Source organism: Littorina saxatilis, linkage group LG10 (assembly GCF_037325665.1).
Source record: "Littorina saxatilis isolate snail1 linkage group LG10, US_GU_Lsax_2.0, whole genome shotgun sequence".
Classification (NCBI taxonomy): domain Eukaryota; kingdom Metazoa; phylum Mollusca; class Gastropoda; order Littorinimorpha; family Littorinidae; genus Littorina; species Littorina saxatilis.
The window spans coordinates 35,234,288-35,256,940 of NC_090254.1; the positions used below are offsets into that span (position 1 = coordinate 35,234,288).

The 22,653-nt window shown below is 43.5% G+C and overlaps 1 protein-coding gene across 1 annotated transcript in view; it reads left to right on the top strand.

Annotated features, from left to right (window-relative positions):
• Positions 1-22,653, top strand: part of LOC138978667 (uncharacterized) — a 132,867-nt gene that overhangs the window by 99,976 nt on the left and 10,238 nt on the right. The window contains exon 10 of the mRNA XM_070351462.1: positions 22,463-22,549. Within this exon, the coding sequence (XP_070207563.1) occupies positions 22,463-22,549 (87 nt within the window). The remainder of the gene's footprint in view (positions 1-22,462; positions 22,550-22,653) is intronic.

The following is a 22,653-nucleotide window of genomic DNA, read 5'->3' on the forward strand; positions in this document are numbered from 1 at the left end:
CTCTTCTTGCTCGTATCAAAGATCTTCGGCTTAGCGTAGCCTGGAAGATCTTTGCTCGTATCCTGTGTCTCTCTTGGAGGTGATTTTTTAATGAAGCTTTAAAACTCCTGTGGGTGGTCGTCTTCGTATGTGGATGGTATTGAAACGTGCGTTTGTTTATCTTTTGTGGTAATATTCGCACAGGCGTGAATATTTTTGTGTGGAGTTTTGATGAAGCTTATAATGTGAGATGAAGGATTGACAACATGTGAGTTCTTGGACTGGTGTACGTTTTCACGTGGTGGGTGGTAGAGTTGGAAGATAACTTTGTGTGTTATCGTGTAAAATTCTCGTTAACATAACAATAATTTCCGTTTTCTCGTGTTAAATTCTCATTGAAATAAATGTTTTAAGGATACATTTCTGCGTTCTCGTGTTGAGATGTCATTAAAATCTCGATTGTTTTTGACCTCGACCCATAGTCGTTCAAATTTTCGGAAATATTACCACGCTTTGTGAAATACAACCAACGGACTGTTTGTATAGATTTTTCTGCAGTTTTGTAACTGAACTCTGTTAGTCCTTGATAATGCGTAACGGCCATTCAAAGTCGACAGTTTGCAAAGTTATTGTAATAGTGATTCGCTATTAATTATCTTCAGTGTCAGCAAGGTGTGAAAATTGTATCGGAAATTAGAAATACGGATGGCAACAGCTGTTTGATAACAACGTGCATGGCTGGTACATCTGATGCTGTTGATTGTTACTCGTACTGTGTGCGAAACAGTTGATGATGAACATGTTATTATAAAGATAAGAACACATTTTGTGTTGCTGTTGTACAGACCAGCACTTAGAAAAGCGAAACTAGTGAAATATGTTAATGCATCCACGTTTAAGTGGTCCAACCTACTGGCAAAAGGTAGACCGCAAAAAAAGTGGGACCGTTAGCCCAGGAGAGACAGAGACCCTAAAAAGCCCAGGAGAGACAGAGACCCTAAAAAGCCCAGGAGAGACAGAGACCCTAAAAAGCCCAGGAGAGACAGAGACCCTAAAAAGCCCAGGAGAGACAGAGACCCTAAAAAGCCCAGGAGAGACAGAGACCCTAAAAAGCCCAGGAGAGACAGAGACCATAAAAAGCCCAGGAGAGACAGAGACCTTAAAAGGGAGAGACTCAGAGTCAGACTGAAGTGTTGAACTGAAAAAAAGTTGCCTGACGACATTAGCGAATGGCGAACAACAGGTTTTGGTTTTCACTTTTGCGTGCTTTCCGGTAATTACCTTGTCTGCCATTTAGTGAGATGGGCAGAAACGGCCACTTCTTTCAATATTGCGTGTACTTTGGTCGTCTGCCTCGCAAAATGTTTTACCTTACGGTCGGCTGAAAGCGGACATAATTAGTCAACTTCAACGGAAAAATAATTTCTCCAGTCAAAACTGCAAGGGTGTGGTTTGATACAACGAATAATGTAACAAAAACGAATAATGTAACAATTGTTACATTATTCGGGGGCGGATGTAGCTTTTCCTTGAAATTGCTATCGAGATTTTCTCTGTAAATATAATTCACTAGGAAACACTAGACTGATAATTATTGTGATGCACACAAATTCGTGCGTAATGATGCAAATGACCCTTCACCCAGTGAGGTCAAAGAGTGTCCAGGAGAAATTATTTTTGCTTTCTTACATTCGAGGTTTTTCTTATCGGGAGACTCCGGATATAAGAAAATATTTTTCTCTTATCGGAGGAAAAACAAATGTCATCATATTTTTGGAAATGCATTGCATTATATGCCGTGTCATAACAATAGCGTGACATCCCATTTTGACACCATCCCATTTGGCCGCCATCCCATTTTTGATTTATTCTTCTTGCCAAGCCTCACTATACTACTATACTGCGTTATTCAACTAGGAAGACATTCCGTTTACGCGAAATCCCATTTTTGCCACAATCCAAAATGTCGCGAAATAGGGATGGCGGCGAAATGGGATGACGTCAAAACGGCATGGCGACAAAATGGAATGTGGCGCTAGTGGTATGACACGGTGGTAAAATGACACTTGGCCTGTGAAATGTCGCAAAAATGGGATGGGGGCGAAATGGGATAACGGCGAAACGGGATTGCGCCAAAATGGGATGTGGAGCTAATGGTACATGACATGGTGGTAAAATAACACTTGGCCTGTAAAATGTCGCGAAAATGGGATGGGGCGAAATGGGCTAACGGCAAAACGGGATTGCGCCAAAATGGGATGTGGAGCTAATGGTACACGATATGGTGGTAAAATGAAACTTGACCTGTGAAATGTCGCGAAATGGGATGGGGGGGAAATGGGATAACGGCGAAACGGGACTAATAGATCCCTTGTCTTTGGGGTAGCGCGACTCTGTTACTGCTAGCTTTACACTGGAAGGAAGCGACCCGAATTTCCAAGCGATGGGACAAAAAAGTAATGACTTTTTTTTTCTCAATACGATCCCTTCACTTTGGAGATGATGAGTTCAATATCGGGCGCATTTACGTGATTTGTAAAACATTTTACAAATCGCGGGGAGGGGGGTAGAATCAGAGTATAACGGCGTGTGTCTATCTGTCTGTGCATGTGTGCGAGTGGCGTCACTGATTCTGCAAAAAGCGTGCATGCCATGTGAGTGACATATGATTTTTGAGAGAGGATGCTAACCCTAACCCGAGACTGTTTTATGAGCTATTTTACACTTTTTCTAATCTAAGTCTAACTTTTTCTAAGTTGAAAAAAGGGCTACCCCCGAATAATGTAACAATTGTTACATTATTCCGGGACGGGCGCAGTGGCGGGGTGGTAAAACGTCGGCCTCTTAATCGGAAGGTCGAGGGTTCGAATCCCGGCCGTGGCCGCCTGGTGGGTTAAGTGTGGAGATTTTTCCAATCTCGCAGGTCAACTTATGTGCAGACCTGCTAGTGGCTTATCCCCCTTCGTGTGTACACGCAAGCACAAGACCAAGTGCGCACAAAAAAGATCCTGTAATCCATGTCAGAGTTCGGTGGGTTATAGAAACACGAAAATACCCAGCATGCTTCCTCCGAAAGCGGCGTATGGCTGCCTAAATGGCGGGGTAAAAACGGTCATACACGTAAAGACCACGAACGCAGAAGAAGAAGAAGAAGTTACATTATTCGTTTTTGTTACATTATTTGTTGTATCAGTGGTTACCAAATTGGTGCGCCGTGCCTGTCGTCTGCTGCGAAATCAAGAGCCTAAAGTGATTATCTCCCTTCAGCATCGTCGACACAATCCCAACCTCCACAGTTAGTCTTTTTCCAGGCATTTTCACCGTCGTCTGCGTTTGATCAAGCGTTTGACAGTTTGCTTTCAACCGATTTCACATGGACGTCTGCTGTGAGAGAGAAATCGAAAAGGGTGTTATTCCCCCCTGCTGTGTTGGCTTGGTGGTAGCGGGACAGGGTTTGGTCGGGCAGACGGTGTGTGTGATGTGTGTGTGTGTTCCGCCGTCTTGTTTACACTGTCTGCTTGCTGCTCGGTGACTGCTGGCTACTCCTGCCGCTGTAGCTGCTAACTGCTACATTCACACTACAGGTGGAGTCCGGATAGCTTACCTACTTCTTGCCGCCATTCTCTGTGCTTTTTTCCTCCGTCGTTTTCTTCTTTTTACCTGTGAAGACAGACCTATTCAGACTGTCACCTGCGAAGGTGTGGCCGCATAAACGTTCGCGGTTTTGTCGCTGCTCGAACTGAATGAAGTCTGTTGTGATTCCTCCGACAGGACTGGTATACTGTGTTCTGCTTGTTGTAAAATCATTCGACAGGTACTGTTTTCTGGTTTAGTATCCAAATACAGTGTAAATTGTGTGCAGACATTATGTTTATTTTAGTGTTTTGGGAGCGAGTGATGATTTTCTGTCAAGGGCTAATGAATTTTTCTGTGTGTCGAACGTTGACCCGAGTCAGTTCATTTCTCGTGTAGGTTCGTTCAGGTCAATATTATGTCGCTGTCTTGTCAGCTGATCGAACGATAGTGCTGTCGACTTGTTACTTGTAAATGCTTACCTGTGTTTCATTAAGATGTGAACGAGCAGCATCAAGATTCAGTTTGAAGAAAATTAATATAACTTCTGTCCTGAGTCGAGGGTCGAAATGTTAGGCAAAGTAAAAAAAAAACTTTGCGTACAATACGTAACAAGTAGAGAATAATAACAAAAACATATTGTCACAAATTATTGATACCGGCACGGTTGGCCTAGTGGTAAGGCGTCGTAGAGAATAATAACAAAAACATATTGTCACAAATTATTGATACCGGCACGGTTGGCCTAGTGGTAAGGCGTCCGCCCCGTGATCGGGAGGTCGTGGGTTCGAACCCCGGCCGAGTCATACCTAAGACTTCAAAATTGGCAATCTAGTGGCTGCTCCGCCTTGCGTCTGGCATTATGGGGTTAGTGCTAGGACTAGTTGGTCCTGTGTCAGAATAATGTGACTGGGTGAGACATGAAGCATGTGCTGCGACTTCTGTCTTGTGTATGGCGTTAAGCAAACAAACAAGCAAACATTGATTATGGGCAGCTTTAATCAATCTAAAAACAGAGTAAATTAAAATAGGTACATTCATTTATATGTAAACTTGTCATTTACATCGTCTCCATATAAATCTTGTCAAAAGGCATTGGCTAGGGACAGCTCTATACTTCTGAGAGAAAAAAATTTAAACAAATAAAACGAACGTGACAAAACACGATTTGTACACCCTTACCATAAAAACCTTGCCACGAGGTAGATGTATTGTACAGTATTGATAAGTTATTAAGTAGCACAAGAACTCGAACCGACTTTGACAATTCTTCATGTTGTTCTACCTACAAGTCAGATGTCATCTTGCACACCTGCAAAAACTAGTGATTAACCGTAACCTTTAAATTGTTATTGACTGGAACAGCTGCATGGCGGGACGTCTGTATTCCAACATAGCAGCAGGCTGGAAGCAGTGTAGCGCTTGATCAATATTTGATGATCCACATGGACCACTGGGCAGGGAAGGAGCTGATCAAAATGTAATGATCACCGCGTCTGTTTTGCGAGAGTAGTAACAGAGCCAGAGATTGGTATAATGGTTTACTGAATCCAGAACATTCGGAGTGCAAAACCTTGTAAGTGGGCGAGTTGTTTTGAGGTTTGGTTTCGATCGACGACTGGAATCGTTTGGAAACGTATTATTAAAGAAAATATTGTTCCTAATTGGCTATTGCTGCCACGGAGGACGTGGACGTTCAGTTTTATCGTCGGTCGACGACGGCTATATTTTAACTTCATGGAGAAACGATTACTCAAGTAAAGGGTCACATCATCGAATAAGCATTTTTTGCACACCCTAAAAAGAAAAATACGCAAGTGAAGTGCTTCTCTCTGTACACAGTATCAAAGGAACATTTCTTTGGTGTGCCAACGGAATCTTTGTGATGCAAACCTGATACTTCTGGCTTTCCAATAAAAAAAAAGCTTTGTGTGTTGCAAAGAATACTCAGAAGGCAAGGCGATTTTTCATCGAGAAAGAAGACCAAGCTGAATTCTTCGAGTGGAGTGGAACAAAACACACAGCCTTTTTTTTATCAAAGTATTCGTCACAGTTTTCACAGCAGTGAGACTGAAATACCTGTGCATCTTCAACCGTGTGTGAGCGAAATGAAAGTGACAGTGTGAACTCTTCCAAAGATAGTCACCATCTGCATTGCTGGAATTCCTGACCCTTTGCCTCTTCCTGATTGGGTTAAAGTTCACGCTGGTCCACGTGGGAAAAAACAACTTTCTGACCGTTCCTTCTGTTTGAAGTGCACACCTTCGACCAGAAATAATTATTGCTCTTTTGGCGACCAAGTTTGCGTAGGAGGGCTATGTCGAAGTGACCTGGTATTTTTTCGGGCGTTCGTGTTGAGGATGATGTGCAGTCAGAATTATGGCTACACCAGCTGCCGCCTGGGTGAGGTAGATCCTGAATATTCAATTGGCGTTGCGAGGAATAAAAACTGCATTTGGAATACTCGTTATGGCTGAAGTCGGTGGAACATGTGTGAGAAACACAACATATGTAAAGCCCGGAACACATCAGACCGCGCTCTTCATGCGGGAAGAATCGCGCAGTCACATTCCGTATGTGCTACTGAGATGTGTGTTGACGTTGGTGTAATACTTTTGAAATGGAACATAATGTTTAAAGCCCTGAGCACATAAGACTGCGCTCTTCGCCAAGGAAGTATCGTGCGGTCACATTGAATATGTGCAACTGAGATGTGTGTTGACGTTGGTGTAATACTGATGAAGTAGAACATATAGAATGTTATGTGTAAAGCCAGACATACACCAGACTGTTGTTGATGCAGTAAGATACTTGCTATCACCGTCAAGAACGTGCGACTGACGTCTGTGATGACACTGGTGTCATACTGACACCATCGCTGTTTCCACGTCTTCAACGCTGACAGTGACAACGTAATCGGGACAACATATTGTTCTACTGCTGATCTGACGTATCTCACGCGTCACGACACTCTGTTACGTCAGAAACGTGATCGGAACAACATATTGTTCTACTGTTGATCTGACGCTTCTCACGCGTCACGACACTCTGTTACGTCAGAAACGTGATCGGACACTTTGTTACGTCAGAAACGAATCAGGGCTTTGTCGTCATTAGTGGTACTTGTATTGTCGCCCGCGCACTATTATCTTTGCTCTTACGGTTTGGCACCTTGCTTAATAGCGTTGCCCAACAGTAAGTGCAAGGTAACGGTCAGTTCAATTGATGACCGTTTATATTTATTTGAATTTTATGTTTCAGGGTTTACACATGTCTGAGTCTTCTTGAAATCTCGGAATGACCTAACTTGACTCTGGAATGTTCCGTTTCTTGGACAGTTTGAAAACTATGTTGTTCTAAAGTCTGCATTGTCCAAGGCTTCTAGAAGTGTGCTGGACTTTTTCCCTGATTGCAAAGACCCTAAATCTGTGATTGTACTGTCAGTGTCATACTGAGTTTCAAGACTGAGAGGGAAAACCATACCACTGCTGAACTGTTCGGTGAAACTATTACATTGTGATGTGGACAGTTACGTGTGTTACGAACTATACCATCCGTTGTGGTACGATGTTGAAGAAGAGGTGAGAAAGAGAGTGACACAACTTTGTGACAAACTGTAAGGATGCCTTACTACTACGACATGAGTATTTTCCGCCTGTTTCACCACGGCAAGAGGAAGAAGGTGTCGGAACAACATCTACACCAATACAAGACTTCAAACAAACGACATCGACCTTCTACACTTAGGTGGGTATTTTAGGGGGCTTGGGACAAGGTGGGGGAGTGGGGAGCGAGGATGGGGATGGTGTTAGATGGATGGGATGAGAATAATTGCAATGCAACGTCTTTTTCGCCTATGTTTACGACTGCTAGTAAATGCACGCACGCACGCACACAAACACACGCACGCACTCACACGTACGTACACACACACACACACACACACACACACACACACACACACACACACACACACACATGTACACTCAAACACACACACAAAGATATAATAACAACATTCATTTGAACTGAATCAACGCAGCATCAATGTGTAATCGATACATTCATCGTTATGGTATGACAAGCAAAATGAAAGCCGAGATTAAAATAGGAAACCGGATGCGTGCAATCTGCGTTGCTCAATGTTTTGAAAAATTGTTCGTTTCATGTTATGTGGAATGGCGGCTCGGACCTCGTCATCTTGAGTTGGGTGCAGAAATCACTGAATTTGTGTGTCTGTGTGTGTGTGTGTGTGGTTTTGTGTGTGTGTGTGTGTTTGTGTGTGTGTGTGTGAGTTTGTGTGTGTGTGTGTGTGTTTGTGTGTGTGTGTGTGTGTGTGTGTGTGAATAGAATAGAATAGAATAGAATAATCTTTTATTGCCACGAAACCTTAAGGCTTATACGGCACAAACCAAACAACAGAAATATAAGAAGAATCATTGTTTCTTCTTCAGAAAACAATCATGTACATATTTACCAAGCTGTAACTGAATTGTGTGTGTGTGTGTGTGTGTGTGTGTGTGTGTGTGTGTGTGTGTGTGTGTGTGTGTGTGTGTGTGTGTGTGTGTGTGTGTGTGTGTGTTCCATGAACACGTGTCTGATCCTTTTACCTCGTTAGATCTGTGCATAATGATTAAGCAATGATTGTATTATCTGATATAGTTTGAACCCATTGCGCATTGTACTGTTGATCAGCGTGATATTATGTATATATATCCGTCGACGTTGCCCCCGCGTCAGTGTTTACAGAAAATGTACGGTTGTTAATGTGAAAACCACGTTCCCACCCCCCTATAAAAAAAAAGGTGAAAAAATACAACAACACCACACATCTGTGAATGAAGCAGTCAGTCTGTTGCGTTTTTATATGTGTTTTTAGGACGCTCCTATATGTGATTTAAAAGCCCCGTGATTAACTAAATGCACTACAATGGAAGGAATTTACCTTCGCGTGGAGATGAAAAGGTTAACTATGCAGGATCTTTCAACCGACAACATTGTGGTTACAGTTAAGTCCTTTGCACTGGAAACTTGCATTCTCACAGTAAGGTCATATATTGTACTACGTTGCAAGCCCCTGGAGCAAATTTTTGATTAGTGCTTTTGTGAACAAGAAACAATTGACAAGTGGCTCTATCCCATCTTCCCCCTTCCCCCGTCGCGATATAACCTTCGTGGTTGAAAACGACGTTAAACACCAAATAAAGAAAGATTGTGGTTACTGCACACATCGAGGGAAGAGATAATATATATATATATCAAATGTTGCCTGTATCTTTCTGCTTGGAGGCAAGAGATGTTTCTCTTGAGATATACATTAATATGTGTGCATTGCCTCAAGGGTTTCGATCGTTTTCTTGAGATAAAATTGCTGTTGCATTGTGACTGCTTGTTTGAATTTGATGCTGGCTTAACCTTTTGTGAAGATGGATTGACATTTGCTGTATATTTAAACTATTTTAACAATGTATGTTTGTCATTTGAACGGCAGTATGTGTGTGCGTTTGAGTGCGTGTGTCTGTGTGTGTGTCTGTCTGTTTTTGTGTGTGAAAGAGAGAAATATCAGTGGGTGGGATTGTGTGTATACAATTATGTACGTGAAAGGGAGAAAAGACAGTAGGAACAAATAGACGTAGGGGGAGAGATATGTTGTCTTTCATTTTACTTCATTTGACAAAATAGAGCTCTCCATGCTGTATAATAATACCCATGGGTCTTTTTTCGTTCGTTTTTTTATCTTTTTTTTCGTGCAAACATGTCCGCACATTCTTTACTCGTGTGTGATCAACGATCAGCATTCCACAGGGACCACAACAATCAGGGCGAAATGTCTGCTGTGATGAATGAGCTCCCGCCACAGATAATTGTGGGATCAGGTTCGCGTGTTTTGTTCCACCACCGTTGTATCTGGTGGCAGTTTTTTTCTTCTTCGTTAAATACGTTTTGATCACTTCCTTACTTCGCAGGTGGATGTCATGACAGTTGGATTTTCTGTGTGTTGTTTGCGCTTCATTCGGCGTGAATGTTTGAGGGCTAGATTGCATTTGAGACTGAGAACAGAAATGATGTGCGATCGTTGATAGAATGATAATTGCTCTGGTTTCGTGGTTATGGTGTGTGTATTGAAGTGGCACAGAAGGCTTCAAATTTTGATTAAACTGGGGGGTCAATTGAAATTCTATTATCTGCACAGATTCTGCTATTTGTTATTTTCTGTGTCCTGCTGTTGCTGATTACATTATGTCGCATTACGGGCTGCAAGCCGTGTATGCTTTATTTTCAGTCAGTGACCAAAAATTCACAACCTGGCCGATCCATCTTTCCAATGGCAAATAGCCATGGATAGCGCAAACGTTTATCCATCTTTGAAATAGCCGATAGCGCAAGCGTTTGGATTTGTATGTCTTGGACAGGGGTAGAACCGAAGGGACAGAGCTTTCATAAAGAAAACTTAAGGCTTAACTCGAATTTTCTGCCACGTCGATCGTATTCTACAGTTGACAGAAAGTCTTTGGGGGATTTGTTGCGTCATGGCTTGAAAGTCCAATCACGTGCGAGGCCGGGTTGTTCAATAGGGATTCAAAGAATAAGGCAGGCTTATGAAGTAACACTGTTTGGTCGTTGAATCGAATTCAACTTGAAGAGTCGGCGTGTTTTCAAAACATGCCCATGGTCGACAAGACACGCTTGGAAGACACATGGCTCTGGCAGGCTATTCAAGTTGCGAGAAAAGCCCTTTGGACCAAACTTGACTGAGCGGCCGAGAGCTGCTTGTTTTCAAAACATTGCCGGTGACACGCAGGTGTCACATACTGTATTAATCTGTCAGGATCCTTGAAGTGGTTTTCAACGGAACTGTTGGTTTTAATTTTGTGAGAAGTCGTGGTTATTGTTAGTTCAGTGTGCACGTCAGTGATCATTCACTTCGATGTAAGGTAGAGCACTTCTAATTTTGTGTCGGCGCTTCATTTAGTTGCCGCTAGGGGAAGAAATGAGGTTACTCCAAAAGTGCGTGACTTAAAAAGTAATGTTGGCGTTTATTTGTGATCATTTTTAGTTTCAAGAGAGAAGTGTTTCGTGACAGACAGACATCACAACCTGGCAACCGACGAAAATAAAACCCTTCATGCGTGTAACTAGGCTACCCATCAGTAAATGAGGAATTCATGAACACTTATTTCCTGACAATTTCCAAAATTTTCAAAAACCGCCCAGATAAGGAAATGCCAGAATAAAACTGAAAAATCCATTATCAAAAACCAATTTCTAATTTTGAAGATGCTCAGGTTTTATTCCTGATTTTTCTGTCAGAAAACTTCTTTCATTTTCAAAACCAAGCTCACAAAACCAGCAACAGCAACTCGATCATTCCTCAACGTTTCATTTACCCCCTCCTTCAGTTTTGTGACAAAATCCGATCCAGCTTTGTGTTTGATAAACAGGCGAGGTCGGGCGGCCATGACATGAAAGTATGTACCTTGTTTTTCAGAGAGCCAACCAAGTTTTGCGGTTTGCGGTTTTATTTTTGGAAGGTGTTTTGGGTTCAGAAACATTCTGTGAGGTTCAGGCTCAAAACGTGTACGTGTTTTGAGAAAAAGGGTGAGAGTTGTGGATATTGAGGGGGTGGTTAGTAAACTTTTTTTTTAATGTGTGTGTGTGTGTGTGTGTGTGTGTGTGTGTGTGTGTGTGTGTGTGTGTGTGTGTGTGTGTGTGTGTGTGTGTGTGTGTGTGTGTGTGTGTGTGTGTGAGTAGTGTGTGTGTGTGTGTGTGTGAGAGAGAGAGAGAGAGAGAGAGTTGACCAAGTTTATCTACAGGTCATAATTATTTGGTGTACGAATTCTGTTCTTGTCCCTTGTTTAAAACTAGCCGTATTTGTACATCCCAGTTTGCTAGTTAGCAGTCGTGTTGTGCGGCGTGCCCCTAGTTTGTCTTTCCTTGTGTGCAAGAGATTTACATTTTCCAGCGTCTTTCTTTTGTGGCTGTGTCACTGGGGTCAAAAATACATCTTTTTTTGCATTCATGGAATCTTTAGCCTGTTTGCTTTTCGAAAACAGAGTTTGAAAAGCGAGAAATATTTGGCATTTGATGTCTCTTGTACGCTTTGAAGCGTTCATGTTACCGCTTGTCTCGTTAGGTTGAAGATAGGTTCAGGTACGTCTGAGTAAAGGCCAATTATTCCAAGTAAATAACAAGGACCTCTCTCTCTCTCTCTCTCTCTCTCTCTCTCTCTCTCTCTCTCTCTCTCTCTCTCTCTCTCTCTCTCTCTCTCTCTCTCTCTCTCTCTCTCTCTTTCTCTCTCTGGTTGCCTCTCCCTCCACCCATTCTGCTATACTCATCCGCGTGTTTCTTAGATGTTTCAGAATTCTTGAGGACTAAATAAATGGCCCAGATACAGAACTTTAAAAAAAAAATTTAAATCTCTAGAAAGTAAAAAATCCTGGAAGAGCATTTTACAAGCCCCGTATTCATGAAGTCACTGACCAGGAATCCCCAGTTGTGGGACATAGTGGTGTAACGGTAATGACCCACAGGGAATTGTTATCTGCAGATCTACAAGTGTCCCAGGGATAAGCCTGTGTTGATTCAACTGTGGTCCGGCTACCGTAGTCTACCAACTGTGGTCCGGCTACTGTAGTCTACCAACTGGGGTCCGGCTACCGTAGTCTACCAACTGTGGTCCGGCTACCGTAGTCTACCAACTGTGGTCCGGCTACCGTAGTCTACCAACTGTGGTCCGGCTACCGTAGTCTACCAACTGTGGTCCGGCTACCGTAGTCTACCAACTGTGGTCCGGCTACCGTAGTCTACCCATGAAGCCTGTGTTGCGACGTCTGTCTTGTGTGTGGCGCACGTTATATGTCAAAGCAGCACCGCCCTGATATGGCCCTTCGTGGTCGACTGGGCGTTAAGCAAACAAACAAACAAACAAACTACCGTAGTCTACCAACTGTGGTCCGGCTACTGTAGTCTACCAACTGTGGTCCGGCTACTGTAGTCTACCAACTGTGGTCCGGCTACTGTAGTCTACCAACTGTGGTCCGGCTACTGTAGTCTACCAACTGTGGTCCGGCTACTGTAGTCTACCAACTGTGGTCCGGCTACTGTAGTCTACCAACTGTGGCTCCAGACATGTCCATGTTGCTCTCTTCAGTTATTGTCAGGCCCGCATAGCCAGCTGAAAAACCTGCAAGTTCGTTTTACAGTTTCTGTTCACGGCTAATGCTGACAGCAAAGTACAACAACGTAGCAACAATAGAAGCGACAGCAGCAGCAACAACAACAACGACAATTTTATTAAATAAAAGAGAGAAGGAAAGCGAGTGCATGAGACCTCATGAATATGAGATAACTCCGGGAAAACAAGTGTGGTACGCTCCAGTACACAGGGGAAACTGAAGGAAACAGTTCGACCTCGACTCAGCTTTCAAAAAACGCATTCAGAAGAGAATTCAGTGCAGTGTCAGTCTGTCTTCTGTCTGTCGTTCCGTCTGTCCGTCTGTCTGTGAATTTATCACATTATTCTCTACAGCATCTTTTTTTGTCTGTGTGTATTCTCTTTCCATCACTGCTGTCTCCCAGCATCGTCAGATGTTGTCTGAGCGCACATCCTCCTTGTCACACTTTACTCCCCCCTGTACTGATTATCGCGTCACACACCATTCTCCACAGCATCTTTTATTATCTTTTTGTGTTCTCTTTTTATCACTGTCGTCTCCCAGCATCGTCACTTGTCGTTATCTGAGCGCACATCCTCCTTGTCACACTTTACTCCCCCCCCCCCCCCCCCTGTACTGATTATCGCGTCACACACCATTCTCTACATCATCTTTTATTATCTTTTTGTGTTCTCTTTTTATCACTGTCGTCTCCCAGCATCGTCACTTGTCGTTATCTGAGCGCACATCCTCCTTGTCACACTTTACTCCCCCCCCCCCCCCCCCCCCCCCTGTACTGATTATCGCGTCACACACCATTCTCCACAGCATCTTTTATTATCTTTTTGTGTTCTCTTTTTATCACTGTCGTCTCCCAGCATCGTCACTTGTCGTTATCTGAGCGCACATCCTCCTTGTCACACTTTACTCCCCCCCCCCCCCCCCCTGTACTGATTATCGCGTCACACACCATTCTCTACATCATCTTTTATTATCTTTTTGTATTATCTTTTTATCACTGTCGTCTCCCAGCATCGTCACTTGTCGTTATCTGAGCGCACATCCCTTGTTTTCGCTTTACTCTATAGTGACTATCGCTTCACACACCTCATTAGTGTCATTTAGGTGAAGAGCCCTTTACAGCGGTCAATCACCCGAACTTTACTCCGTCCTCCTGGGGCCTGAGCTCCACTGACAAATTAAGTTGATGTTTGAGTCACAGCTAAGGAACCTGGCTGTAGCGGGGAAGTACCTTGAACGAAGTGTGACCCATTCCTGGGACTATTGTCCGTCTCCAAGAAGCGAGCCCTGATACCGGGGATACCGCGCGTGTCTTTGGGGTTTGGTTTTGACAATTATCTGATTGACCATTCTTGGCAAATATGTAACCGGAACCCATGTCAGTGCCTCTCTTTCGCACTCTCTTCCATGCAGTGGATCCTCAAACCACTCCGTTATTTTAGTGGACGTTCTTATTCGGCTTGCGCATGACTGATTCTTGTTTGTGTGGTTCTGTAACAGTCTCAATTTGATCGGAGATATGCGTACCCTTGGTAAACAGTAAATATTCGTGTTTGGACGTGACTCTTTTTTTTCCCTATCATTCCATCAGTGATTTATTTTAGGCGCTAGGTACCAGCGAGTTTTAAATGGCGTGAAAAGACTTTTATGTAAGAACAGTGACTTTGTTTAGACATCCGTTCCTTACAGGTAATTTGGGGGTAACTGGATAGTCCTTGTTTTGGGACAACGCTGTAACCAAACTCAAACAGAGATGCGAATCGCCGATAAGGCAAATTAAGAATTAAGACAAGGGAAGGGAACATGTTCAGACTTAATGTGTTTCCCTTTAATCGATGGGAGATCTCAGGCACCAGGCAGGGTTGAAATCCTTGTCACGAGTTGGGCCCAAACTCGGACATTTGCCTGGAGGGTGTTTTGACTCATTGTTGCCCCTTGTTTGAATGCTAAGATGGACAGGTGAGATAGGGGAGCGAGTTGAGCCCCACAGACATGTTTACCCCAAACACCCACCCCGCCTCTCCTCGCACCCCGGCCACCTGACTGGTGGAGGGTGGACGAGTGACCGGTGTCACGATTTCATCTTTCGCCTGTGTACATATTTCCCCCTCGACATATACTCAAGACTGAAATGCTGTTTCCTGGTAAAATTAAGAAGTGACATTATTTATGGACGAAAAGCATGTCAGTTTCTTGCATGTGAAGAAAATTGGTGGTAAAATTTAATAGATTTCACCCCCAAAATCGAATTCTTCGAAAACGTGTACTGAGTGGTTACGTCCCTTGAGTAAGAAGGAAAACATTTTAGGATGAATCAAATTTCTAAGTTAAATAAAACAAATTGGTTGGACAAATTTGGCCCCATGAATGTAAGGTACACAAGGTCGCTCATCAGTACTATCGAGGGGTGGTTTTTTTTGTTCAGTGTAGAGTTTATACTAGATCAACGAGGCCGAGAAGCGAAATATCAACACAGCGAAAGATGAAAACGTCACACCGGTCATCCCCTGAGGCCTGCGAGTGTCCACAGCTTGGGACAACAAGGCTAAGTACCCGGGTTAGCCACCCGGACCTTTCCTTTAGCGTGGGGAAACCAAACACGGTATTGCGGTCATCCCTCATTGACAGGTGCCCGTTTGTCTGTGGTTAAGTCCTCGTTAAGTGGAGAGGGGGGTCCGTTTGGAGTCGCCTGCGGGTCGTTGTGATGATCCAACTCTTTGTGCGAACCTGCCGAATTACTGGTGGATTGGATCTATTAGGCTGTGCTGGGATACTTAAGTCCAGTTTATTTGCAACAGAGGACCGCGCAGTGCAGACCTAGTTTCCATTGGTCCAAAGTCATCGGAGTGTGTGGTGAAAAGACTGAAGATTCCCAGGTTTTGCTGAACTTCAGTCGTTGCCCTGCTAGCTATTGAAGGCGTGTGTGATGCTTGCAGTGTCAGGGTGTTCTCTAGTGTTTGGGTTTAGACTTCACTGGTTCTGAAGACTGGAGTGACAGGGACCCAGTTTCTTGTGACCGAATTTTCACAGATACACTCTCACCTAGTTGTTTCTTCGTCCGTGAAATTCTGAATCATTCAGGGATGATTAAGATTACTATGTTCTTGCAAAAATAAAGACCCAATTTTCAGTGACCGAAAAAACCCCACTTTGGTGGCTAATTGTAGGCGGTGAACGGTGTCTTAAGTGTTGATGCAATGTTCCAAAGACAAAACAAAGTTTCCGGACATTAACGACGACTCTGGTGCTGGCTTCTCCCCCTCGTTTTCCTCTCCAAGAGGGACCGATTTTCGGCTCGACTGATCCAGGTTATTACCAAGGAAGGAAGAAGAGGAGGTAGAGGGGCAGGACAGTGACATTGGTGTATTGGTGCGCCAGTGTATTTACCAGTGTGCAAACTCTGGACGACGTTTTTATTGTCTGACGGGATAGAGACGCAGTTTTTACGAGCGGTTTTTAGCGGATGAATTCTTGTTTGGAGAGCGGCACGAGGATTGGTCCTGAGCTGTAAAATTTTATGGTGCGTGTTCAACTAAGTGGAAAGGCGTGGCGGGTTTGTTTGACCAGCCGTTTCCTGGGTACAAGTGTCCGGTGGGGGGGGGGGGGGATAAAAGGGAGACTGGGTCAGTGGGACTGGTCAGATACACTATATACCTCGGGTGGAGACAGTCGGTGTGACTTTGGATCGTATCTCTACTGTGAAATTTGTGATGGAAGATTTCATTCTGTTGTGAAGTCGTCATTTACAAGAACCTTTGATTTGTTCTTGGAAAAAAACAACTGTGTAGTGTTAGACAGCATATTAGAAAGAAACACTGTTGCGTGAATAGCACTTTATTATTTTTCGTCTTCGGTGTTTGCTGTGTTGTCCATCAAAGAAGAGTGACACTTCCAGACAGATTTTTGTGGAGACTTTGGACCAAACTTTGTGGTCACACTGGTCGTCTCTTTGCAGTTCATGTGTCTAGTACATTCTACGGGAAAAAAAGGAGCCCGATACCTTTGATTAGTATCGTCAGTTAATTTTTTTAATTTTTTTAATTTTTTTTTTTATCGTCAGTTAATTTGACAGCTTGTGTTCCTGGAGGGAAAAAATCCCAAGACTGAACGCAGACAATAGTTGTTGATTCCGTCAAGATGGTAGTTGTGGAAAGACCGGAAGACAGACCACGGGTGGACATACCCCCACAACCCAATGTTTTGCACGGGTACGAAGGATTACCGACAACACCAAATTCAAACCATGGTCCTGCAGAGACAGTGACGTCAGAGCGACGGCGCTGTGACGCATGTCACCAGTGTTCGTCATCACGAAAGCAGTGGAACGGGGATGGTAGTACGCCACAGAGAGGATTGAGAAGTGGCAACAGACTACAGATTCACCTCCCCAGCCATGTGTTGAAGAAACTCAATGTGTCTTCATTTTCTGTCACGGTCGTGAAAGGGTAAGAAGAAATGTCTTTACACCCCCGGTATTAGGGGTGTGTATAGGATTCGGTCCATGTGTTTGTTTGTTTGTGTGTTTGTGTTCGCATATACATCTCAAGAATGAACGGACCGATCGTCACCAAACTTGGTGAACAGGTTCTATACATTCCTGACACGGTCCTTACAAAAATTGGGACCAGTCAAACACACGGTTAGGGAGTTATTGGTGGATTAAGATTCTACAAGGACTTATAGAGGGACATATTAATGGTCAAAGGGAAATAACCTTCTCAGTTGGTGGCAGTGAGAATGGTAAGGACGGGGGTGTTTTTCCTACCTCGGAGGAATTTCTTGTTTCTAGCTGGCTTTGGAGGTTCGGTTTTAAGGTAGACAAATTCTTACTTTCTGTACGTCAACTTTGTTCCATGCATAATGGCGATTAGATGAATACCAGACCTTTCGCACCTTTGACGGTTCGCACTTCGGACGATTCGCACTTAATCTTCAATTTGGACATGACGTTTCGCACTTTTTTTGTCTTTTCGCACATTTTACTTATAACGTTTCGCACTTTTCAGAATGACGTTTCGTACTTTTTTTCCAAGATGTGCGAAACGTCATTGCCAAGAGGTGCGAAACGTCATTGTCATCTATATATATATATACGACTTGTGTCTGTCTGTGTGTGTGTGTGTGTGTGTGTGTGTGTGTGTGTGTGTGTGTGTGTGTGTGTGTGTGTGTGTGTGTGTGTGTCCGCGATGCCAAGCCAAAGTTCTCGGTGGATCTTTTTCAAATTTGGAGACCGTATTCAGCTACACCCCGGACACAACCTCATCGATGAGATATTTCAACACGTGCTCTCAGCGCGCAGCGCTGAACCGATTTTGGTTTTTCTCTGTTTTTCTCTGGATCCATTCCCAGTAACTCTTCCTTATCTTCTCCGGTGTTTTCAGCGTTTATCTCCCTTCCTTCGTGTGGGGTCAATCCATATACCCGTTACTACGTTACTATTTTTAGAATGTCACGATTGCACCCGTAAGTTGTCCTTCCGATCACAAGTCCAGTGCACTACCAACTGAGCTACCGGGCCCCCCGGTGTGTGTGCTGTTCTAATAAACCGGATTGAAATAGTGAAACCGTTTGATTTGTGTGTGCTGTTCTAATAAACCGGATTGAAATAGTGAAACAGTTTGATTTGTGTGTGCTGTTCTATTAAACCGGATTGAAATAGTGAAACAGTTTGATTTGTGTGTGCTGTTCTAATAAAACGGATTGAAATTGAAAATGTTGGGATTTGAAAAATATAAGCATTATTTGTTGTTGCTCTCTCAGTCTCTCTCAGTCTCTCTCTCAGTCTCTCTCTCAGTCTCTCTCTCAGTCTCTCTCTGTCTCTCTCTGTCTCTCTCTGTCTCTCTGTCTCTCTCTCTCTCTCTCTCTCTCTCTCTCTCTCTCTCTCTCTCTTCTCGTTGTCCATTTCTAGCATTAAAGGAGAAAGGAAAAAACAAAAACAAAAACCCAACAGAAATACTTCAGGGGTAGTAAGTTATATTGTTAGCGGAACCATATTCTCCATTTCGCAGTCAGAGCTCGCGTCACATCCGCCACCAGACATGAAATAACTGAATAATGAACATTTTGTGTGCTATTTCTCTATGCTAAATAGAAACGAAACGCTAGTGTCAGTATGCCGATCGATAAAGGTCTTCTTCCGTAGAGGACTCAAAGGGAGAGACCAGCCCAAAACAACACCAAAATCGCTCACCTATGACTATGACGATTCGCACCTTATTATGGTGACGATTCGAACTTTTTCCTTGTGACGATTCGCACCTATCACTATGACGATTCGCACCTGATGCTGACGATTCGAACTTTTTCCTTGTGACGTTTCGCACAAGTGCGAATCGTCAAAGTGCGAAATGGCGAAAGTGCGAAACGTCTGTATACCGGCGATTAGATGAGGGCGACCTCCTATCTAAATGATTGACTGTGCACTGTTTGTCCACAGTATCTTAATTAAATTATTGCACTCGCAATGGTAAAGCATCTGTGCTGCGTATTAGTCGCTTGTTTAATCTCCAATAAAGCAGCTGTTGGAATCTCTTTTGTGAAATGAACAACAGGTCTCTACTCTTCTGTCATTTCGTCAGACAAAAATGCATTGAGCAGTGTGCTCGTCGGTTGTGGTTGATTTCATTCCAATATTCCTTGCTGATGACAAAGTCCCATATAAGAAATGTATTTCTTTTCAACCCACCCTCACTACCCCTTGAACTGTATTGTTTCCTCTGCAAGACAATCGATTTTTTGTTCGTCTCGAGTTTGGTTCCCACGCTCGGTTTGTCAATGACGTGCATTTTTAACCGAGTTTACATTCATTGATGACGTCTGCTTTCTTTCTTCACGCCGTCCACTGTTAGAATTATCGAACGAAATCTTGTTGGACATTATGGATCGGCTGATGCGAAAAGATACAAATTATCTGGGATAAAACGCAGGCATTGTTTGCCTAGGTGCGTTTTTATTTGTTAGAAAACACCAGGCCGTTTTATCAACCGGTTTAGGTGATTATCGATTTTTGTGTGTGTGAGGGTGGTTTTTCCAGGAGGGATTGGGTAAAAAAAAAAAAAGGGTGGAAAATGTTGTTTTGTGAAAGTCTTGAATTCGCTGAAACTGCTGCATGTCGCTCGCGCGCACGTGCACATACACACACGAACAATTGAAGGCTACATTTTAATGTGTTTGGGCATAGACTTAGGCTATCAGGTGTTATTGAACTTGAACGCGAAAACACACACACACAAAAGCGTACACATCACAGAATAAAACAGAGCAAGTATCGCTTGTTTAATATGCAGGCCTGACAAACTGCTAACATTTGTCTTTTCCTTTCGGTGTGACAAACCATTTTTGTAAGTGTTTGCACTACCAAGTACATACAACTGCGGGCATTCTCATTATAGGGCGGTAGGTACAAACAGATAACGGAATGAGGCACCAACCACTATTTCGGCTGTAAGGCAAGGCAAGTACTGAACTCTGAATGAAGAACAGAAGATACCTAAAGAAGGGAGTAACCGAACACCGTGAACCCCCCCAGTGAGACCCCCTAATGTAAGACTCCCTGCCTTTTAAGACATTGTTTTCTTAGACTTTCTGTCCATAACCTCTGTACATTTTATCCCCATTTAAAGATTGCCTCCTTTTTAAGATCTGATACCCCCCGCGGGTTAGGGGGAAGAATTTACCCGATGCTCCCCAGCATGTCGTAAGAGACGACTAACGGATTCTGTTTCTCCTTTTACAGTGCAGTGTTTCTTGTATAGAATATAGTCAATTTTTGTAAAGATTTTAGTCAAGCAGTATGTAAGAAATGTTAAGTCCTTTGTACTGGAAACTTGCATTCTCCCAGTAAGGTCATATATTGTACTACGTTGCAAGCCCCTGGAGCAAATTTTTGATTAGTGCTTTTGTGAACAAGAAACAATTGACAAGTGGCTCTATGCCATCTTCCCCCCTTTCCCCGTCGCGATATAACCTTCGTGGTTGAAAACGACGTTAAACACCAAATAAAGAATTAAGACCTGACTTTCTGAGATGTGTGGAGGTCTTAAAAGGGGGGTTGACTGTAGCAGTGCTTGTTAACCTTTTCCTTCCCTCGCTCCCCTCCTAAAGCTCCGGTATTCAGCCGATGCATTAGCTATGTCTGTCAACTGAAACGTTACCCGTTCGGAACCGGTCCTTTTTCATACAAATCATATTTTGCCATCCCAACAGGACACAGAAAGCGTTGGGCGGAGTTTGTGGTGACGTTGGGTAGGTGAACCTCTTTGCGAAAACCCGGGTGGATTTTGAAGGTGGTATAGTCACGGGGGAAAAGGTGGTTTAGGAGGTGTTTCACTCTGTTGGCCTATGCCATTCAAACTCCCGGTGTCCTGTAGTGCTGTAAATTCATGCAAAACAATTTTCAAATAACTTTTATACAGGGTGTATATGTCGTCTTAGTTTGTGTGTTTCCGCCGATTTCTGAAGAGATAAACATCTCGGAACATTCGTCTGTTTTATCTCAACAAAAATTGCTTAGTAAGAGGTGTTGAACACTTGTACTGATTTCAATTCTTTTTTCCTGAAGTTATAAAGGGGTTGTCATAGCGTGTACAGCAGTTCATTTCCACTCGACAGTTCATTGAATAAAGCGGCCTCACGCACTTAACCCCACTTGCTTTGTTCAATAAAAGCTTTTTTAACTCGGGTCGTGGGAAGACACCTTTTCTTGGCGTAACCTTGACTTCACAGTGTACCCCCCCCGCACTCTCTCTCTCTCTCTCTCTCTCTCTCTCTCTCTCTCTCTCTCTCTCTCACAATCTCTCTCTCCGTCTCTCACAATCTCTCTCTCCGTCTCTCTCAATCTCTCTCTGTCTCTCTCTGTCTCTCACTGTCTCTCTTTCTTTCTTTCTCTCTCTCTCTCTCCCTCTCCTCACTCACTCACTCACTCTCTCAACACCTGCCTTCTTCTCCTGCCGCTCGCTTAACGTTTTGCCCCCATACAACGTAGGTCCTTATAGTTATATTAGTGCTGTTATTATCACCCAAGCGTGTGATGTTCGTAAAGAAAAAAAGGTCTGAGGGTTGAAAAATGAAATGTGTCAATACATGTGTGAAGTATGTGCCAAGTTGGCGTTGAGAGCGTCGTTGTGTCTGGAGGAAAATTCTGAATGACTATGTGTTAGACTTCAACAATTGTCCAGCGTAGACACAGTGGTAGTTAGCGTTGTGGCTATGGGCGAGGATAAACGGTATGTGTGTGTGTGTGTGTGTGGGGGGGGGGGGTGTTTGTGTGTATGTGTGTGAGAGAGAGAGAGCTCGACAGAGAGAGGGGTAGTCGAGAGAGAGAGAGAGAGAGAGAGATATGTGTGTCAGAGAGAGAGCTCGACAGAGAGAGGGGTAGGAGAGAGCTCGACAGAGAGAGAGAGAGAGTGAGAGAGAGAGGAAAAAAACAGCATTTTAGAGACAGAGCCGGCCAGATTGTGTTTGTCTTTGTATACATGAGTGTGGTAAAGATTGAGAGCTTTGTGGGTATCACTGTACAAGTTTTGGACTTGTCAGTTCAAAATCTCCTGCTGTTCAACCAACCGAAATCAGTCTGGTCTTAGATCCATTTATCATGAAAGCAGTAAACATCTAAACAACAAAGTGACTGGGTGAGGTGAACAAAGTTAAAAAAAAAAAAAAATTTTTTTTTTTTAAAGTCTTTACTTGCCAATGAAAGCAGTATATTATTGTGTGTCTACTTGTGTGTGTTTCAGATTGGAGTCCCTGATGTGCTTGGACCGCAGTCACATAGAGGACCCCGCCCTGAGACAGGCCTCGTGGTACCAGGCAGGCATTCCCAGGTCAGAACAACATCTCTTTTGCCGTTCGCTTGTGTTTGAAAACTGCATAGGAATTAATTAATGGATAAGATTCTGTCTGTCTGTCTGTCTGTCTGTCTGTCTGT